This window comes from Meriones unguiculatus, chromosome 9, assembly GCF_030254825.1.
Source record: "Meriones unguiculatus strain TT.TT164.6M chromosome 9, Bangor_MerUng_6.1, whole genome shotgun sequence".
Lineage (NCBI taxonomy): Eukaryota > Metazoa > Chordata > Mammalia > Rodentia > Muridae > Meriones > Meriones unguiculatus.
Window position 1 is genome coordinate 34,574,500 of NC_083357.1, and position 16,109 is coordinate 34,590,608.

Sequence of the window (16,109 nt, forward strand, 5' to 3'; positions counted from 1 at the left end):
CCCACCTTTACATATCCTATTATTTAAACCTCTTTCACTTAGCAGAAAATCTACATGCATTTTTCTTTCTATTATCATTCATATATTACTTTTCCTTTTCATTGATTACCCCAGATGGTGTTAAAATGTCAGGAAAATTCAAAGCTTTGCTTTTCTTGCAATGCTGGTTGTTAATGAAAAAAAAAAACAACAAAAAAACAAGACAAACAAACAAAAAACAGTCTTAGAATTATCTTGTGCCTCCAGTCCTGGATTTCTAGTACAAACCTATCATTTATACATAAACTTGTTCTAACTTTTGATCTTCAAGAAATATTTTTGCTTTTGTAGACTAGCAATAGGTCAATAGAACTTGCCAGTACTGTTTGACTTCTCATAGTCTCTTCTGTAGTTTTATTTACTTTAGTGTCTTTCTCAAAGGCGTTAACCCACATCAGTGTGTGACACACTACGGAGCTATAATAAGCTGCACCATCCACCTCAGAGCTCCAATGAGGATTGGGACCCACATCAGTGACACATTGAAGAGCCATAGTGAGGAGCATAATCCAAAACAGTGTGTGACATGCCAAATGATCACTAAGAGGAATACACCCCACATTAGTTTGTATCACACTGCAGAGATCCAGGAAGTAGTGTCACTGGTATAAGTGTGATACATGGCAAGTCCTCAGTAAGGAGTATAACTCACTATAGTGTGTAACGTGTTGGAGAGCCCCAGTGAGCATCATTACCAACATCATGTGTGACACACTGCAGTGCTCTAGTGAGTATCATCACTCATATCAGTGTATAACATACTGTACAGTTAATGCGAAGAGTATGCCTGTGTTCATACTTCCCTCCATAGCCATAATGAAAAATGCTAAATTTAAATTAACCCAAAGTATACAATAATGCACTTTGTTTACACTGTAGTTCACTAATTTCTTTTTCATCTTTGAAGCAGAGAAAATGTGATCTTATAGTGATTAAAATTTGAGTATATATTGGACTAAAGTTTCAAATTTTCTGTTTGTGAAGAGAAAATATAATTGTTTAAAAATGTATATGATCCAGTTGATGGCTACTTGGTTTACTTGTCCTGATATGTATTGTTTATTTTCAGCAACCCTGAGATGGTGCTTTCAATGCTAGCTTTGTAACCACACTCTCAGGAGAAAGGGACTAGCCCGTGCTTCTCTTGGCCACCACAAATATTACCCAGAGGCAATCTTCCACAGAATGTTGTGTACTTAGCAACTTCAAAAGGTGGATTAAGACAGCCATCTGTGACTGTGTGGGATCATTACATTTCCTCCCTTGAGTTGAAACCTATGACCATTTTATGTCTGAGGTGATTTAATACTGTTCTAACAGAGTGAGGAGAGCAGATAACAGAGCCTAAACCTACATATTCATTCTGCACTAATGACAGGAATTCACTAGGAGACACACAGAGTTGATGGAGTCTGCAAATGTTGAAACAGATCAGTCAGACACACCATACTTAATGATTGCTGTGTAGAGGGGCCATGCTTCTTTATGCAACAATCTTGTCTGGTTTAATTTACAAAAGCAAGTATTCTTCTTAAGCTAAACTTTCTTCTAATCATTTAAACACACACACATACACACATACACACTCACAAACACAGCCATACTCACAAGGATTCTTAATGTTTAGCTACATGAATGACACCAGCTGAAATTTTGAAGTATTTATACAATGTTTAAATAGTAGTCAGTCTAAGCTTTGGATGTTTCATTAGTTATCTAAGAAATTGTTGAAAATTATATTCTGTACTTTAACAGGGGAATCTAGGGGGTCTTAGTAGGTGGTTTGATTCTTTAAGCAACAGGGGCTAGGTTTGAAATTGCAATACCTTAGGTAGAAAGAACAGATCATGCATGAGAAGAATCAACTGAATTAAACACTTTCCTAGATGCATTAAAGACTTTCTCTGTTCTCTTATAAATTTGAATTTGACCATTTTAGTGTACATGATAAATGGCACATTTATAAAGTACAAAATACAAATCAGTTGAATGAAATTGTTACATACTAAAGATAGTATGCAAGTTCCATGCATTTGGAATTGTATTCATTAAGATATTGTCTAAAGTTGCTTTGAACACATTAGGAATATACCATAATCAACTTTGGTTTTCAGAAATTAGTCAATACATAAATGAAATGAATCCCATACTTGTTCCCAAGTCCCTATCCTTCAGCTCTCCTGCCATTTCTGGCAAAACTGCCATATACAGTATCAGCTTCCCAAAACCAAAGCTCAGCAGAAGATATACATAAAAAAGATATCTCTTATCTCTGGGTTGGTACCCATGGGGAAAGGGGCTCCACTTCTCTGAGGGTAAAGGACTGGGGAAAGTTGGAAGGATCTGTGAGGGTAGGACTGGGAGGAGGGGGGGGAGGGGACCTACCATCAGACTGTAAAGTGAATTAAAAATAATAGGAAGAAAGAAAGAGAGAGAGAAACAGAAAGGAAGAAGAGAAAGAAAGAAAGAGAAAGAAAGAAAGAAAGAAAGAAAGAAAGAAAGAAAGAAAGAAAGAAAGAAAGAAGGAAAGGTTTCCCTTATCACGGAAGAGTCTGACTGTGCAGGGCGTGATGGACATGGAATACAAGGTTCTGAAGTGTACCTGAGACTTCCTCACAATCGCTTTTCTCTCTGTTTTAGAAATATTTGCCAAGCTCAGATGTCTGAAATTGAATCTTGAAAACCCTTAGGAGTAGTTAGAGAAATATGAAGGATAATAAGAATTAATCAAAGTCTCATGTGCAAATGGGTGAGGTTTTCATTGACAAAAGAAACATCACACATTGTCTGACACTGTGAAGTGACTAAACTTTGGCTTACAGCACATTGTAGTCATTTACGCATGTATGTGCAAATGTGCACTGTGCACACAGACGTAAACGTCCCACATATCTGTGGGCGTCAGGGGATAGCCTTTAGATTTTGGTCATCTCCACCTACCTCCCCAGTATCAAATTCAGGTCCCCAGGTGTGCTGGCAAGTGATTTTTCCATCTCATTGACACACACAGGAGATTTTGAAATACAAGCCATAATCACAGACTAAAATGCTTCATGAGTAAGATGACATTTTGTTTACAATTTATATAATGTAAGCTTTTACTAGAGAAAAATTAATTTTAGTAACTTAGAAATATTATATTGCTTGTCATCACTTTGTAGGTATACATTTTAAAATATAGCAGTCAGCACTAAGGATTTTTTCCCTCCTCGTTGCTTTTAAAATTATTTACAAGAATTCTACTAATAAAGGATACTGTTGGATTTTCATTCCATATTATGTTCTATGATCTTAAAGATATCTCAGTTCCTTCAAATGTTCTGTCTGAGATTCATATTCAGAGTACTTGAGCTGATGCATTTGCTATTACTTTTTTATCTATTAATCTGCTTTCTGCTGTGTTCTTCATTGTCATATTTCTAAGCTTCCCTTTAGAATAAAACAGAAAAAAAACTTTCTAAATGTAAATTTTACAGTATAGACTGCTTTGCTGTAAGATGGAAATCTAAAGACTGGACAAAGGAACCCAAAAAGACAAAAATATCAAAGGACATAAAATACCAAGAATGAATACTAGAGACTCGAAGAATAATGTTATTTTTCTATCTACCTAAAATCATCTACAAATCGTTAAATATGTGTGTGTGTGTGTGTGTGTGTGTGTGTGTGTGAATATATATAATATATATACTGGTCAGGCAGTACTCTCCATAAAGGACATAGACTATCTAACAAAATCCACAATACCAAACATGAAAACCTTAGGTTAAGTGACTCCCAAACCACATTGGCTATTGCAGTTATTCTTGCTTCCCTGTTAGAGGCAGAAGGTAAGTTCCTACTGATGAAGACACCATACTGCAGACTTGGATGATTTGAGCTATATGTAACCCAAAATCCTTCTTCCTGTAAACTAGTTCCTACAGTGCCAGAAAGTACACTGCAAGCTGCCAATGGAGGGAAGCAATCAATAGTCCTAATTAGCTGTGATGGCTATAAACTATAACAATGACCAGCATGAAAAACATCCCAAAAGGTGAAGCATGGCCATAATAAACAGCTGTCTAATTGATGGAAAGCCCTCTCGTGTCTCATAGAAGAGAAATTACTGCTGCCACTTTAGCAGATCAGCACAACTTCTAACTGCATTCTAAAACATATCCCTTTACCCACGGATAAGTGTAGGTCTTATTCCCCATTAAAAAAAATAAACAGCTTCTCTTTGTAAATGTGTGCATAGTGTTCACTTCCATAAAGTCAAATGCCATCTCAAAAAAAAAAAAAGCTTCTCTTTACAAAAAACATAGGCCATTACAGAAAACCACAACTGGTCAAATTGCAGGGGTCAATAGATCGTGTGGAGTCCCAATGAATCCATCTGCAATAGAAGTCCTGCTTGGGGGACATCACAGAAGAGGAAGTAGAAAAACTGTGGCATACAGAGAATAAAGGAAGATGCTGTGAGATTGTGTCTCCTAAAAATTACAGCCCACCAACATCTTTGGTATGGATTGTGAACAATACTGAGTCCTAAACAAAACCTAAAAATGATAATATCAGTAGACATGTTAATACAGAAGGGAAACACCTTATGTGGTCACTACCACATGAGAGAACTACAGATAACTAATGACTACTGAGAATGGGGAAATGACCCCTCTCAAGAAGCTTTTTAACTGGTTATCAAATAAAAAGTGATCAGTCCTGAAACCATATACACACACAAGCAAAAGTAGCAAACTCAGCAGTTAGTGTTTCTATATTTACACATATATGTGTGCAACAATAATAAAAGAAAAAGAATCCATTAAATTTAGAGAGAATGAGAGGGGGATATTGGAGGAGCTGGAGGAAGAAAAGAAAAGGGGGAAATGATAAAATTATATTTTAATTAAAATAAAGTGTTTTAAATAATAGTTATTGGATTTTAAAAAGAAACAAGAAAACAGGGATTACAGGTGGAATAATATTCTCCAAGAAAGAAATATTTTAAAGGTATATATTCTTTCATTATTTTTATTGTTGTTGCTGGTTGATAGAGTTATTGCTATGTATTCCAAGATTCCTGAAGGCTCCAAATTTGTATTCTTCTTGTCTGAGCCTTCAAAGTGCTTAGATTACCCATTATAAAAATACTTTAATTTAATCACAGAACACAGAGATATATTCCTATCTATCTCATATTCATATCATATCTACAGTATTTGTTATTTTTGCTCATTTGAATATTAGTGTTTGTCTTCTATAACTGTGGTGCTGTATGAGAACTTTTAATTGCACTTATATATAAAAAAGTTCCAACCGACTTCTAAAGGAATGTACTAGTTCATTTAATGAAAATTGGTACTGAATCAATAGTGTAGACAGTTGTTGAATGGTATGACCTCTATGGACTGACATCCATGGCTCTGCTGTTTGATAGTCTATGATAATCCATGGATAATTGAGGTTTTGGGGGGTCGCACTTTTCTAGGTGTATGATTTATATGATGGTGCTAACTCTTCAGTGTTGTAAAACCGTAGTATTCTATGCATACACTAAGAACCCACACAATAGTAAAGATGCTTTCCACATGCCAGTTTAGTCTTCTTTCTTCCTTTGGCTTTTTCTCTGTGTTGACACCTTCTTCATCAACAGCTATGTTTTGCCAACACAAATATCAACAAGAGTGAATATCTCGTTTATAATTATGACAGCAAAATTGATGGGTCATTGTGAACTCCATAATCAGAAAAAACAAACAAACAAACAAACAAACAAAAGCCTGCACTGCTCAGAGAGCCAAATATAATGCACAGTGACCCTCCTATAATGGCATGAATCTTACAAAAGCTTGAGATCTCAGAGGATGGGATTCCTGGGCTAATTGATGTCCTCTTACCTGCAGTGGGGAAGGGTGAGCTAGGAAGATAAGAACAATGGTGTAGATTTTAGTTAAGGTCTGAATTTGACATTTTTATTAAGAATAAAGGGGGTAACTTACAAACTAATATTTTGTACAACACATTGTTATAATCTTTCAGTTCATAATAGTAATCAGTTTTCCTAGGGAGTATTATGGAATGCTTACAACTTTAACATGCTTAATTAATAGGAAATGAAGCCATTGTGACTGGGTTTTTCAATGAACAAATATTACTCTATCCATATTTAAAGAAATAATGTAACAATGTTAGGTCAAATACTATAAATAAAAATAAGACTTTCTTTACTATTTAGTCTACCCAATAATGCTCTTTGATTCGTTCATCTTTCCATAGGTGGTCACACCACTCCTTATATGTTCTACTTTTATTTATTTTCAGTGCAGTCCTCACTACATCTTACACACAAGAGTCTCTGACTCCTTTGCTTGCTCTTGGGAGCCTTTTTTTCTCCCAATGGGTTGCTTCATGCAGCCTTGAAATGAAGGTTTGTGGCTAGTCTTATTGTAAATTTGTATGCCATGATTGGTTGATATCTCTGGGATGTCTGCATTTTTCTGAAGAGAACAGAGGAAGAGTGGATAGCGTGGATACGGGGGAGAGAGGAGGTAGTTAGAGGAAGCTGGGAAGTGGAGGGAGGAGAAATTGTGGTCAGGATGTAATATATGAGAGAAGGGTAAAATAAAAGACACATGTCTGTGTCACAGTCATCAATCCAACTGGTTATTATTTTATCATACTGTTGCTGACTAGTCAGAGTATTTGGGCACTGGTTTTTATTACCAAATTTTTTTTGCTCACAGTGCTGAGGGAAAGAAATCATGATCTTGTGCTTTACACAAGAATAAGTTTCTCTATTCTTATTCCCAACTTCCAACTTCCATTCTGACCACTATAGCCAGGGTGAGCTGTGGCTATAACACAAACACAAACATTTGTGTATGCTAGCTGTTTCTAAGTATTTCTCTAAAGTTGAATTCTCTGCTGTAAACCAGAATTCTTGAATCCTTATCCTTCAACTTTCCACTGGTTTTCCACTTTACACCCATTCTAGTTGAAGCTAGTTTTGAATTTCAAAACCCACCCAGAAATTTTTTGTTTATTATTCTTTGGTTTGAATGGTATAATTTTCTTTAGAAAGACTGGGGAGTATACATTAGATTAGGGGTTTCTGCACAGAAAAGTAGTCTAGCATAAAACTGTAAAAGAGGAGTTCTACACTTTGATGTCAGGCTTGGCTAACTGAGACTCTATATCAAAAACAGAATGGAACAAACATAAAAACTTCTAGTATCCAACTGGTATGTATGATCAGTTTTTATGCTGAGACTGAGTTGCCTTTAAAAGTGCTCATTTTAATCAGGGTCCTCCTTGCTTAGCTTCTTTAGCTGTATAGATTTTTGTAGGATTATCATATATTATATGTCTACTATCTGCAAATAAATGAGAATATACTGTGTGTGTCTTCTGTTTCTAGGATAACTCACTCAGGATGATCTTCTCTAGTTCCCACCATTTGCCTGCAAATTTCACGATTTTCTTGTTTTTAATTGCTGAGTAGTAGTCCATTCTGTAAGTGTACCATAATTTCTGTACCCATTCCTCAACTGAGGGGCATCTGGGTTGTTTCCAGGTTTTGGCTATTACTAATAAAGCTTCTAAGAACATGGTTGAACAAATGTCCTTGTGCTTGTGTACTTGTTGTACTTGTGTACTTGAGCATATTTTGGATATATGCCTAGGAGTAGAAAAGGTGGATCAAAAGGAAGCGCTATTCCTAATTGTCTGAGCAAGTACCAGATTGATTTCCAGAGTGGCTGTACAAGTTTACATTCCCACCAGCAATGGAGGAGGATTCCCCTTTATCCAAAGACCCTGGGTAAGATGATCAATGCTCACTCATAAAGACAAACACGATGGACACTGGAAGAAAGAATAAATGGCAAACAGGACAGGAGCCTACCACAGAGGGTCTCTGAAAGACTCTACCTAGCATTGTATCAAAGCAGATGCTGAGACTCATAACCAAACTTTGGGCAGAGTGCAGGGAATCTTATGAAGGAAGTGGTAATTAGTAAGACCTGGAGAGGACAGGAGCTCCACAAGAAGAGGAACAGAACCAAAATATCTGAACACAGTGGTCTTTTCTGAGACTACTACTCCAACCAAAAACCATTCATGGATATGACCTAGAATACTTGCACAGATGTAGCCCATGGCAGCTCAGTATCCATTTGGGTTCCCTATTAAGGGGAAGAGGGACTGTCTTTGACAGGAACTCAGTGGCTGGTTAATTGACCACCCTCCCCCCATGAGGGGGGAGTAGCCTTGCCAGGGCACAGAGGAGGAGAATGCAGCCAGTCCTGATGAGACCTGATAAGCTAGGGTCAGATGAAAGGGGAGGAGAACCTCCCCAATCAGTGAACTTGGAGAGGGGCATGGGTGGATATGAGGGAGGGAGGATGGGATTTGGAGAGAATGAGGGAGGGGTCTACAGCTGGAACACAAATTGAATAAACTGTAGTTAATACAAAAGAATTTAATTAAATGAAAAAAGAAAAGTGCTCACTGAAGAAAGAGCATGAGATTATCCACAGAGCAGACAGTTTGTCTGCTTAGAGTCTGATAAAAGGAAGTCTACATGTTCCTCTCCTCTTCAACTTTATATTCAAAAAGGTATAACTGTGTTCCATGGTGATAATGAATAAACAAAATAGCTTTTTGAAGAACATAAAATATAATTTTCACTCAATAAAATAAATGTTGTAGTTGCTTTTATTTAAAGAATTCATTGCTAATAACTTGGTTTTCATACATACATATATTTCTTAGGAGCACTTGTAGAATCAGCTCATGCTTGATTGATCATGGCCATTTAGTAAATAACATTTTTGCTTGCAGATGGTTTTGTTGCTGTTCTATTAAGGATTGGGAAAAAAAAAAACATGTTTATGCTAGGAAAGTTATTGTTTCATTTATTGTAACCATCGTCTATTTAGAAGTCTGTGTTTGTGTGTGTGTGTGCTTGTGTGTGTGTGTGTGTGTGTGTGTGTGTGTGTGTGTGTGTGTTTAGGGCAGACCTTTTAGGATCAGATAACATATTAGATGGCTCTTCTCTGGATATGTATAATTTATTTTTCTCAGTAGTCACTGATTGCCAATAACTCTTCAACTTTGAGTGGATCCTGAGATTCTCCCTATCTACATTAGCATGTCAACTGGTGTTGTAATTGTAAGGTTTTGCTTAAGCTATTGTATTGTTTGTTGAACCTCCATGGGTGCAACTTGACTGTCATATTTAGAAGACACTATTCCTACTGAGCTGTAAGGCCTGTTAACCACAACAGTGACCAGAATGACTAACAAGGAATTCCCAAAGGTGAAATACTGGCAAAGATATTGGGGGTAACCAACAGCCACATAATTGGATTTGCAGCCACTTAAATAGAAAGAAATTGATTCCTTGTACAATAAACCTGACAAAACTTTCCATGACTGATGAGGCCATGAAGCCTAAAATGAACCTACCTGATACTTCATCTTTACAAAACCAGTGTAATTATGATTGCATTCTAAATGCTTATCCCTAAGCACACGGATGAGCATATTTTCCATTCCTCATCAAAGAAGCTTTTTAATGGAACAGTTGGAGACTAATGCAGAAACTTATGGGTAGATACTTTATTTTTTATTTGTGTTTTTTATTCTTCGGATTCTTTATTTTTATTTGATTGATTACAGTTTATTTACTTTGTATCTCACCTGTAGGTCACTCCCTCTTCCCGTCCAAATTCCCCCTCCTTCCCTCATCTCCACCCATGCCCCTCCCCCAGTTCACTGATAGGGGAGGTCCTCCTCCCCTTTGATCTGATCCTAGTCTATCAGGTCTCATCAGGAGTGGCTGCATTGTTTTTCCTCTGAGACCTGGTAAGGCTCCTTCTGAGGCAAGGGTGATCAAAGAGCAGGCCAATCAGTTTATGCCAGAGACAGTCCCTGTTTCCATTACTAGGAAACCCAGTTGGAAACTGAGCTGCCATGGGCTACATCTCTACAGAGATTATAGATTATCTCCATGCATGGTCCTTGATTGGAGTATCAGTCTCAGAAAAGACCCCTGTGTCCAGATTTTTTGGTTCTGTTGCTCTCCTTGTGGAGCTCCTGTCCCCTCCAGGTCTTTCTATCACCTCTTTCTTACAGAAGATTCCCTGCACTCTACCCAAAGTTTGGCTCTAAGTCTCAGCATTTACTTTGATTCTCTGCAGGGTAGAGTCTTTCAGAAGCCCTCTGGGGTAAGGTCCTGTCCTCTTCTCTTTTGTCCCCCTCTCCTGATAGCCATCCTCTTTGCTTTTCTGAATGAGGATTGAGCATCTTACCCAGAGTGTTCCTCCTTGTTTAGCTTCTTTAGGTGTACAGATTTTAGTAGGTTTATCCTAAATTATATGTCTACTATCCACTTATGAGTGAGTTTATACCACGTGTGTTTTTCTGCTTCTGGGATACCTCACTCAGGATGATCTTTTCTAGTCACAAACATTTACCTGCAAATTTCATGATTTCCTTGAATTTTTAATTGCTGAGTAGTATTCCATTGTGTAAAAGTACAACAATTTTTGTATCTATTCTTCAATTGAGGGACATCTGTGTTGTTTCCAGGTTCTGGCTATTACAAATAAAGCTGCTAAGAACATGGTTGAAGAAATGACCTTGTTGTATACTTGAGCATCTTTTGGATATATGCCTAGGAGTGGTATAGCTGGATCTTAAGGAATCAGTATTCCTGATTGCCTGAGAAACCACCCGATTGATTTCCAAAGTGTTTGTATAAATTTATATTCCAACCAGCAATGGAGAAGGGTTCCCCTTTATCCACATTCTCTACACCATGTGTTGTCACTTGAGTTCTTGATCTTAGCCATTGTGATGGATGGATGTAAGGTGAAATTTCAGGGTCGTTTTGATTTGCATCTCCCTGATAGCTAAGGACATTGAACATTTCTTTAAGAGTTTCTCTGCCATTCGATACTCCTCCATTGAGAATTCTATGTTTAGCACTGTACCCCATTTTTAATTGGATTACTTGATTTGTTGCTGTTTAATTTCTTGAGCTCTTTATATATTCTTGATATTAGCCCTCTGTCAGATATAGGGTTGGTGAAGATCCTTTTTCAATCGATAGGCAGTCATTTTGTTCTGAGGACAGTGCTCTTTGCTTGATGGAAGCTTTTCAGTTTTATGAGGTCCCATTTATTGATTGTTGATCTTAGAGCCTGTGCTGTTGGTGTTCTGTTCAGGAAGTTGCCTCCTGTGCCAATACATTCAAGGTTCTTTTCCACTTTTTCATCTAAGAGATTTAGTGTGTCTGGTTTTTATATTGAGGTCTTTGATCCACTTGGACTCTAATTTTGTGCAGGGTGATAAGTATGGATCTATTTGCATTTTTCTGCACATAGATATTCAGTTAGACCAGCACCATTTGTTAAAGATGCTACCTTTGTAGCACCATTTGTTAAAGATTTCGCATCTTTGTCAAAATTATGTGTTCATAAGTATATGGGTTAATTTCAGGGTTGTTTATTAGATTCCATTGATTCACCATTGTTTTTATGCCAGTACCATGCAGTTTTTAGTATTGCTGCTCTATAGTACAGCTTGAGATGAGGGATAAAGGTATCTTCAGAAGATCTTTTATTGCAGAGGACTGCACTAGCAAATTCTGGGTTTCTTGTTATTCCATATGAATTTGAGAATTTTTCCTTCAAGGTCTGTAAAGAATTGTGTTGGTAATTTGATGGGAATTGCATTGAATCTGTAGATTGCTTTTGGCAAGATGACCATTTTTACAATGTTAATCCTGCCAAGCCATGAGCATGGAAGATCTTTACATCTTCTGATATTTTCTTCTAAGTCTTTCTTCAGAGACTGGAAGTTTTTTTCATACTAGTCTTTGACTTGCTTGGTGAGAGTCACAGCAAAGCATTTTATGTCCTTTGTGGCTATTGTGAAGGGTGTTGTTTCCCTAATTTCTTTCTCAGCTCTTTTGTTTTTTTATATACAGAAGGGCTACTGACTGTTTTTTGAGTTAATTTTGTATCCGGCCACTTTGCTGAAGGTGTTTATCAGCTGTAGGAGTTCCCTGTTAAAATTTTGGGGTTCACTCATGCATACAATCATATCATCTGCAAATAGTGATACACTGACTTCTTCCTTTCCAATTTGTATCCCTTTGATCTCCTTTGTCTTATTGTTCTAGCAAGGAATTCAAGAACTATGTTGAAGAGATATGGAGTGGGCAGCCCTGCCTTGTCCCTGATTTCAGTGGGATTGATTTAAGTTTCTCTCTGTTTAGTTTGATGTTGCCTATAGGTTTGCTGTATTTTGCCTTTATTATATTTAGGTAGGTGCTTTGTATCCTTGATCTCTCAAACACTTAAACCTGAATGGGTGTTCTATTTTATCAAATGCTTTTTCATTATCTAAGGAGATTATCATGTATTTTTTTCTTTCATTTTGTTTATGTGGTTGATCACATTGATGGTTTTCCATACATTGAGCCATCCCTGCATACCTGGAATGAAGCCTACTTGATCATAGTAGATGATATCTTTGATGTGTTCTTGTATTTGGTTTGCAAGTATTTTGTTAAGTATTTTTGCATCAATGTTCATGAAGAAGAATGGCCTGAAATTTTCTGTCTTTGTTGGGTCTTTGTGAGGTTTAGGTGCCAAGGTGACTGTATCTTCATTTTGTATAAAACTGTGGGGCTGAGAAGCTGTGTAACCAGGGGAGTAGATAGAGTGAGGTTGAGGGGTAAACAATCCCTGAAAATCTCATCTGTGACCAGCAGGAGTAGGACCATTCCCTCTGTGCCCTGGGCCTGCATGTCCTAGCGCAGTAGCTTTATGGTCTCTACCTTTGCCTCCCTTGAGGTGGTCACTGGCTAGGTACAGGATAAACTTTCCCTTTTCTCATAAGGTCATGTCTACCAAGCACATGGAATTTCTCTTCATACAAATTACACATTCCCAGTATCTTGGCCTCAACCAATGATGTACACTCACCCTAAAAGCCTATAATTCTACCCCCAAATGTTTAAAAAGCATATGTTGCCCCTCATTAAATGAGTTCTCGCACTGAGGACTGCCTCACTGTAAGTTTCCTTTTTTTTTTTAGATTTTTTAAAATTCTTTATTAATTATACTTTATTCACTTTGTTTCCCCCCTGTGGTTCCCTCCCTCCTCCCGTCCCAATTCCTCCCTTCCTCCACCCTGTGCATGCATGCCCCTCCTCAAGTCCACTGATAGGGGAGGTCTTCTTTTCCTTCCTTCTGATCCTAGTCAATTAGGTCTCATCAGGAGTGGCTGTAAGTTTCCTTCTTGTGCTCATTTGCCTGAGGTCTCCTCAGTCCCATTCCTGCCTCATTCTTCCTCCCTTCAGCCTTCATCAGCTCCAGTTGGAAGACCACTGCACCAGAAAGGGTAGGGAGGCAGAGCCCAAAATGCATAAAGCACATGCATAATGTAACAAAATGTATAGTAAGTGAACCTGAGTATCTCTAAATTTATTTTATTGTGAGTTCATCATTAATGGTCATGAGGTAAAATAATATCATGGCATCCTTAATTATATGTTAATTATATGTTATGAAGGTTCATTATCACTCTTCTTGAGACTATAAAAGGAAAGTAAGGAATAATTCCTCTAGAAAGATGGTTTCCAGAGAAATTGCAATCTAGACTATGTGTCCTGCAGTGAAGGAACTTAAACACTTCAAGTCACTGACCTCGTTCATCTGTTCTGTTCCCATTGGAATTCTTCATTAATTGATGGCTACTAAAAGTAGAGCGTAAATAGACTCCATTGTTCTCAAAGATAGGTCCATCATGGGTGGCGTGTAGAAAAGAGCTCTACCCTTTACTATAAAATGCCTGCACAGACCAGCCATTCCTACTTACATATACTTTTATTCACAGCTTCATAGTGCCTACTCTGCTTTGAGTTTTACTTAGGTGTTCCACATCAGATGTTCATAGATAGACCAGGTAAAATCCGACCCTTTTTCAGAATATAAGGAAGATAGATTTCTTTTTTTATTATTTAAAATTATTCTTCTTTCATATAATATATCCCAACCACAGTTTCCCCTCCCAGCTCCCTTATCCCCCAGATCCATCTCCCTCCATTTATCTTCAGAAAAAGAGCAGACCTCCAAAAAACAAGAACCAAACAAAACAAAATATGCAATTTCTAAGCAATAAAATCATACCAAAAACTAAAATGACAACTGTTGAGTTGGAAGTGAAACTAGAAGTGTCACAGGTGTTTTACACAATACATTTCTATTAATAACTAGGCCTGAAACATATGCTTTGCTTTTTAAATTATATATATTTACATATATATTTTAATATATATATATCTTCACTTACATCTTGATAGTAACCCCTTCCTTCTCTCCTCCCCATCCCTTCCTCCCACTGTCTTTACCCTATCCTCCCTCTTCTTCCTTTCAGAAAACAGGAGCCTCCCACAACCAACCCACCCCAACACATCATGTCTCAGCAGGGCTGAGCAAATTTTCATCCAGTGAAGCCAGACAAAGCAGCACCATTAACAGGAAGTGGTTGAAAGAATGTGACAAAGTCCATGTCATAAACAGCACCCGCTCAACTAGGAGACCCACATGGAGATCAAACTGCCCATCAATTACATATGTGTATGGGCCTAGGTCCAGCCCATGTGTGCTCTTTGGTTGGTTCTTCCAATGGTCTCTGTAAGCCCCCATCGGTCTAGGTTAGTTGAATCTGTTGTTCTTCTTGTTGCTTTATTGTTCCTCTGCATGCTTCTATCCTTCCCTCACTACTCTTCCACAGGACTCCTACAGCTCCACCTAATGCTTGACTGTGAATTTCAGTAAATTCATATACTCTTGTTTTTAGAAAAAGTACTCCTTAAGAAAAGACTAAACACAGTCACAGCCACACACACCTGTAATCCCAGCATTCACAGAGGTAGAGGCAGGCAGATTTCTGTGGGTTTGAAACCAGCCTAGGCTACAAAATGAGTCCAGGACAGCTAAGACTACACAAAGAAACCATGTTTTGAAAAACAAAACAAAAACCAAACACAAAGGAAGAAAGGAAAAGAAAGAAAGAAAGAAAGAAAGAAAGAAAGAAAGAAAGAAAAAGACTTTAGTCTTTGTTAATCACAATAAAATTAAGAAAATATAACTTCAACAAAACCCCATAATAATATCAAAAACAAAGTTTCTTGTAGGAAATAGAGGTAGGTGTCAGTTAGATAAGCTGAGGTGTTCTACAAGTTTCCTTCTGGTGCTAAGTAGCTTTGTGTCTGAGAAACATGAACTCACATCTCACTCTGAGTAGTTTTCACCCAAGGGTGCTAACTGTGTGTGTAAAGTTGGCCATCATTTTCCCACAATCAGTATTGATTAACAAAACAATCTAAGTTTCAATGTCTTCCTGTGTCTACATACTTAAGAAACAACAAACACCAAATCAAGGTGGACCCAGACGATAGGATCAAGAGGAGTGAACCTGACTTTGCTAGTCTTACAATATTGGCCAAGCACTTTACTATCTCTGTGCTGACTAGGGTGCTTTGTTTGTTTATTTTTTCAACTTGACAAAATCTAAATTCATCTGGGGAGAGAGAACTTCAACTGAGAAAATCCACAGAGCAGATTGGCCCATAGACAAGAATGTGGGGACATTTTTCTTGATTAATGGTTGATATAAGAAGGACCACTCTCTAGGCAAGTAGTCCAGAGTTTTATATAAAAGCATAATGAACAGGCCATAGAGAGAAAGCAAATAAATGGTGTTTTCTCTAGGAACTTTCCATCATTTCCTGCTTGCATGTTCCTGCCATTAGCTCCTGCCCAGACTTCTCTTCATGAAGGACTGTAAAGTTAAGTAAACATTTTCTTCCCCAAGTTACTTTTTGTCATGCTGTTATGACAGCAACAGAAATCAAACTAAAATAATCTCAAAGGTTTATTTTCCTCAGCTGTAGTACTGAGAGAAGATAAGTTCCATGGTATATTATTAGCACACAGTTTTTACACCCATTATTAGTTGGAGAATGAATGTTTCTCTTCTCTTGGGACGCTCTTCAGCCCTTCTCC

The 16,109-nt window shown here is 37.5% G+C and overlaps 1 protein-coding gene across 1 annotated transcript in view; it reads left to right on the top strand.

Annotated features, from left to right (window-relative positions):
- Positions 1-15,401, top strand: part of LOC132656584 (zinc finger protein 385B-like) — a 71,708-nt gene extending 56,307 nt beyond the window's left edge. The window contains exon 3 of the mRNA XM_060391716.1: positions 14,476-15,401. Within this exon, the coding sequence (XP_060247699.1) occupies positions 14,476-14,552 (77 nt within the window). The 3' untranslated portion in view covers positions 14,553-15,401. The remainder of the gene's footprint in view (positions 1-14,475) is intronic.
- Positions 15,402-16,109: the final 708 nt, after the last annotated feature.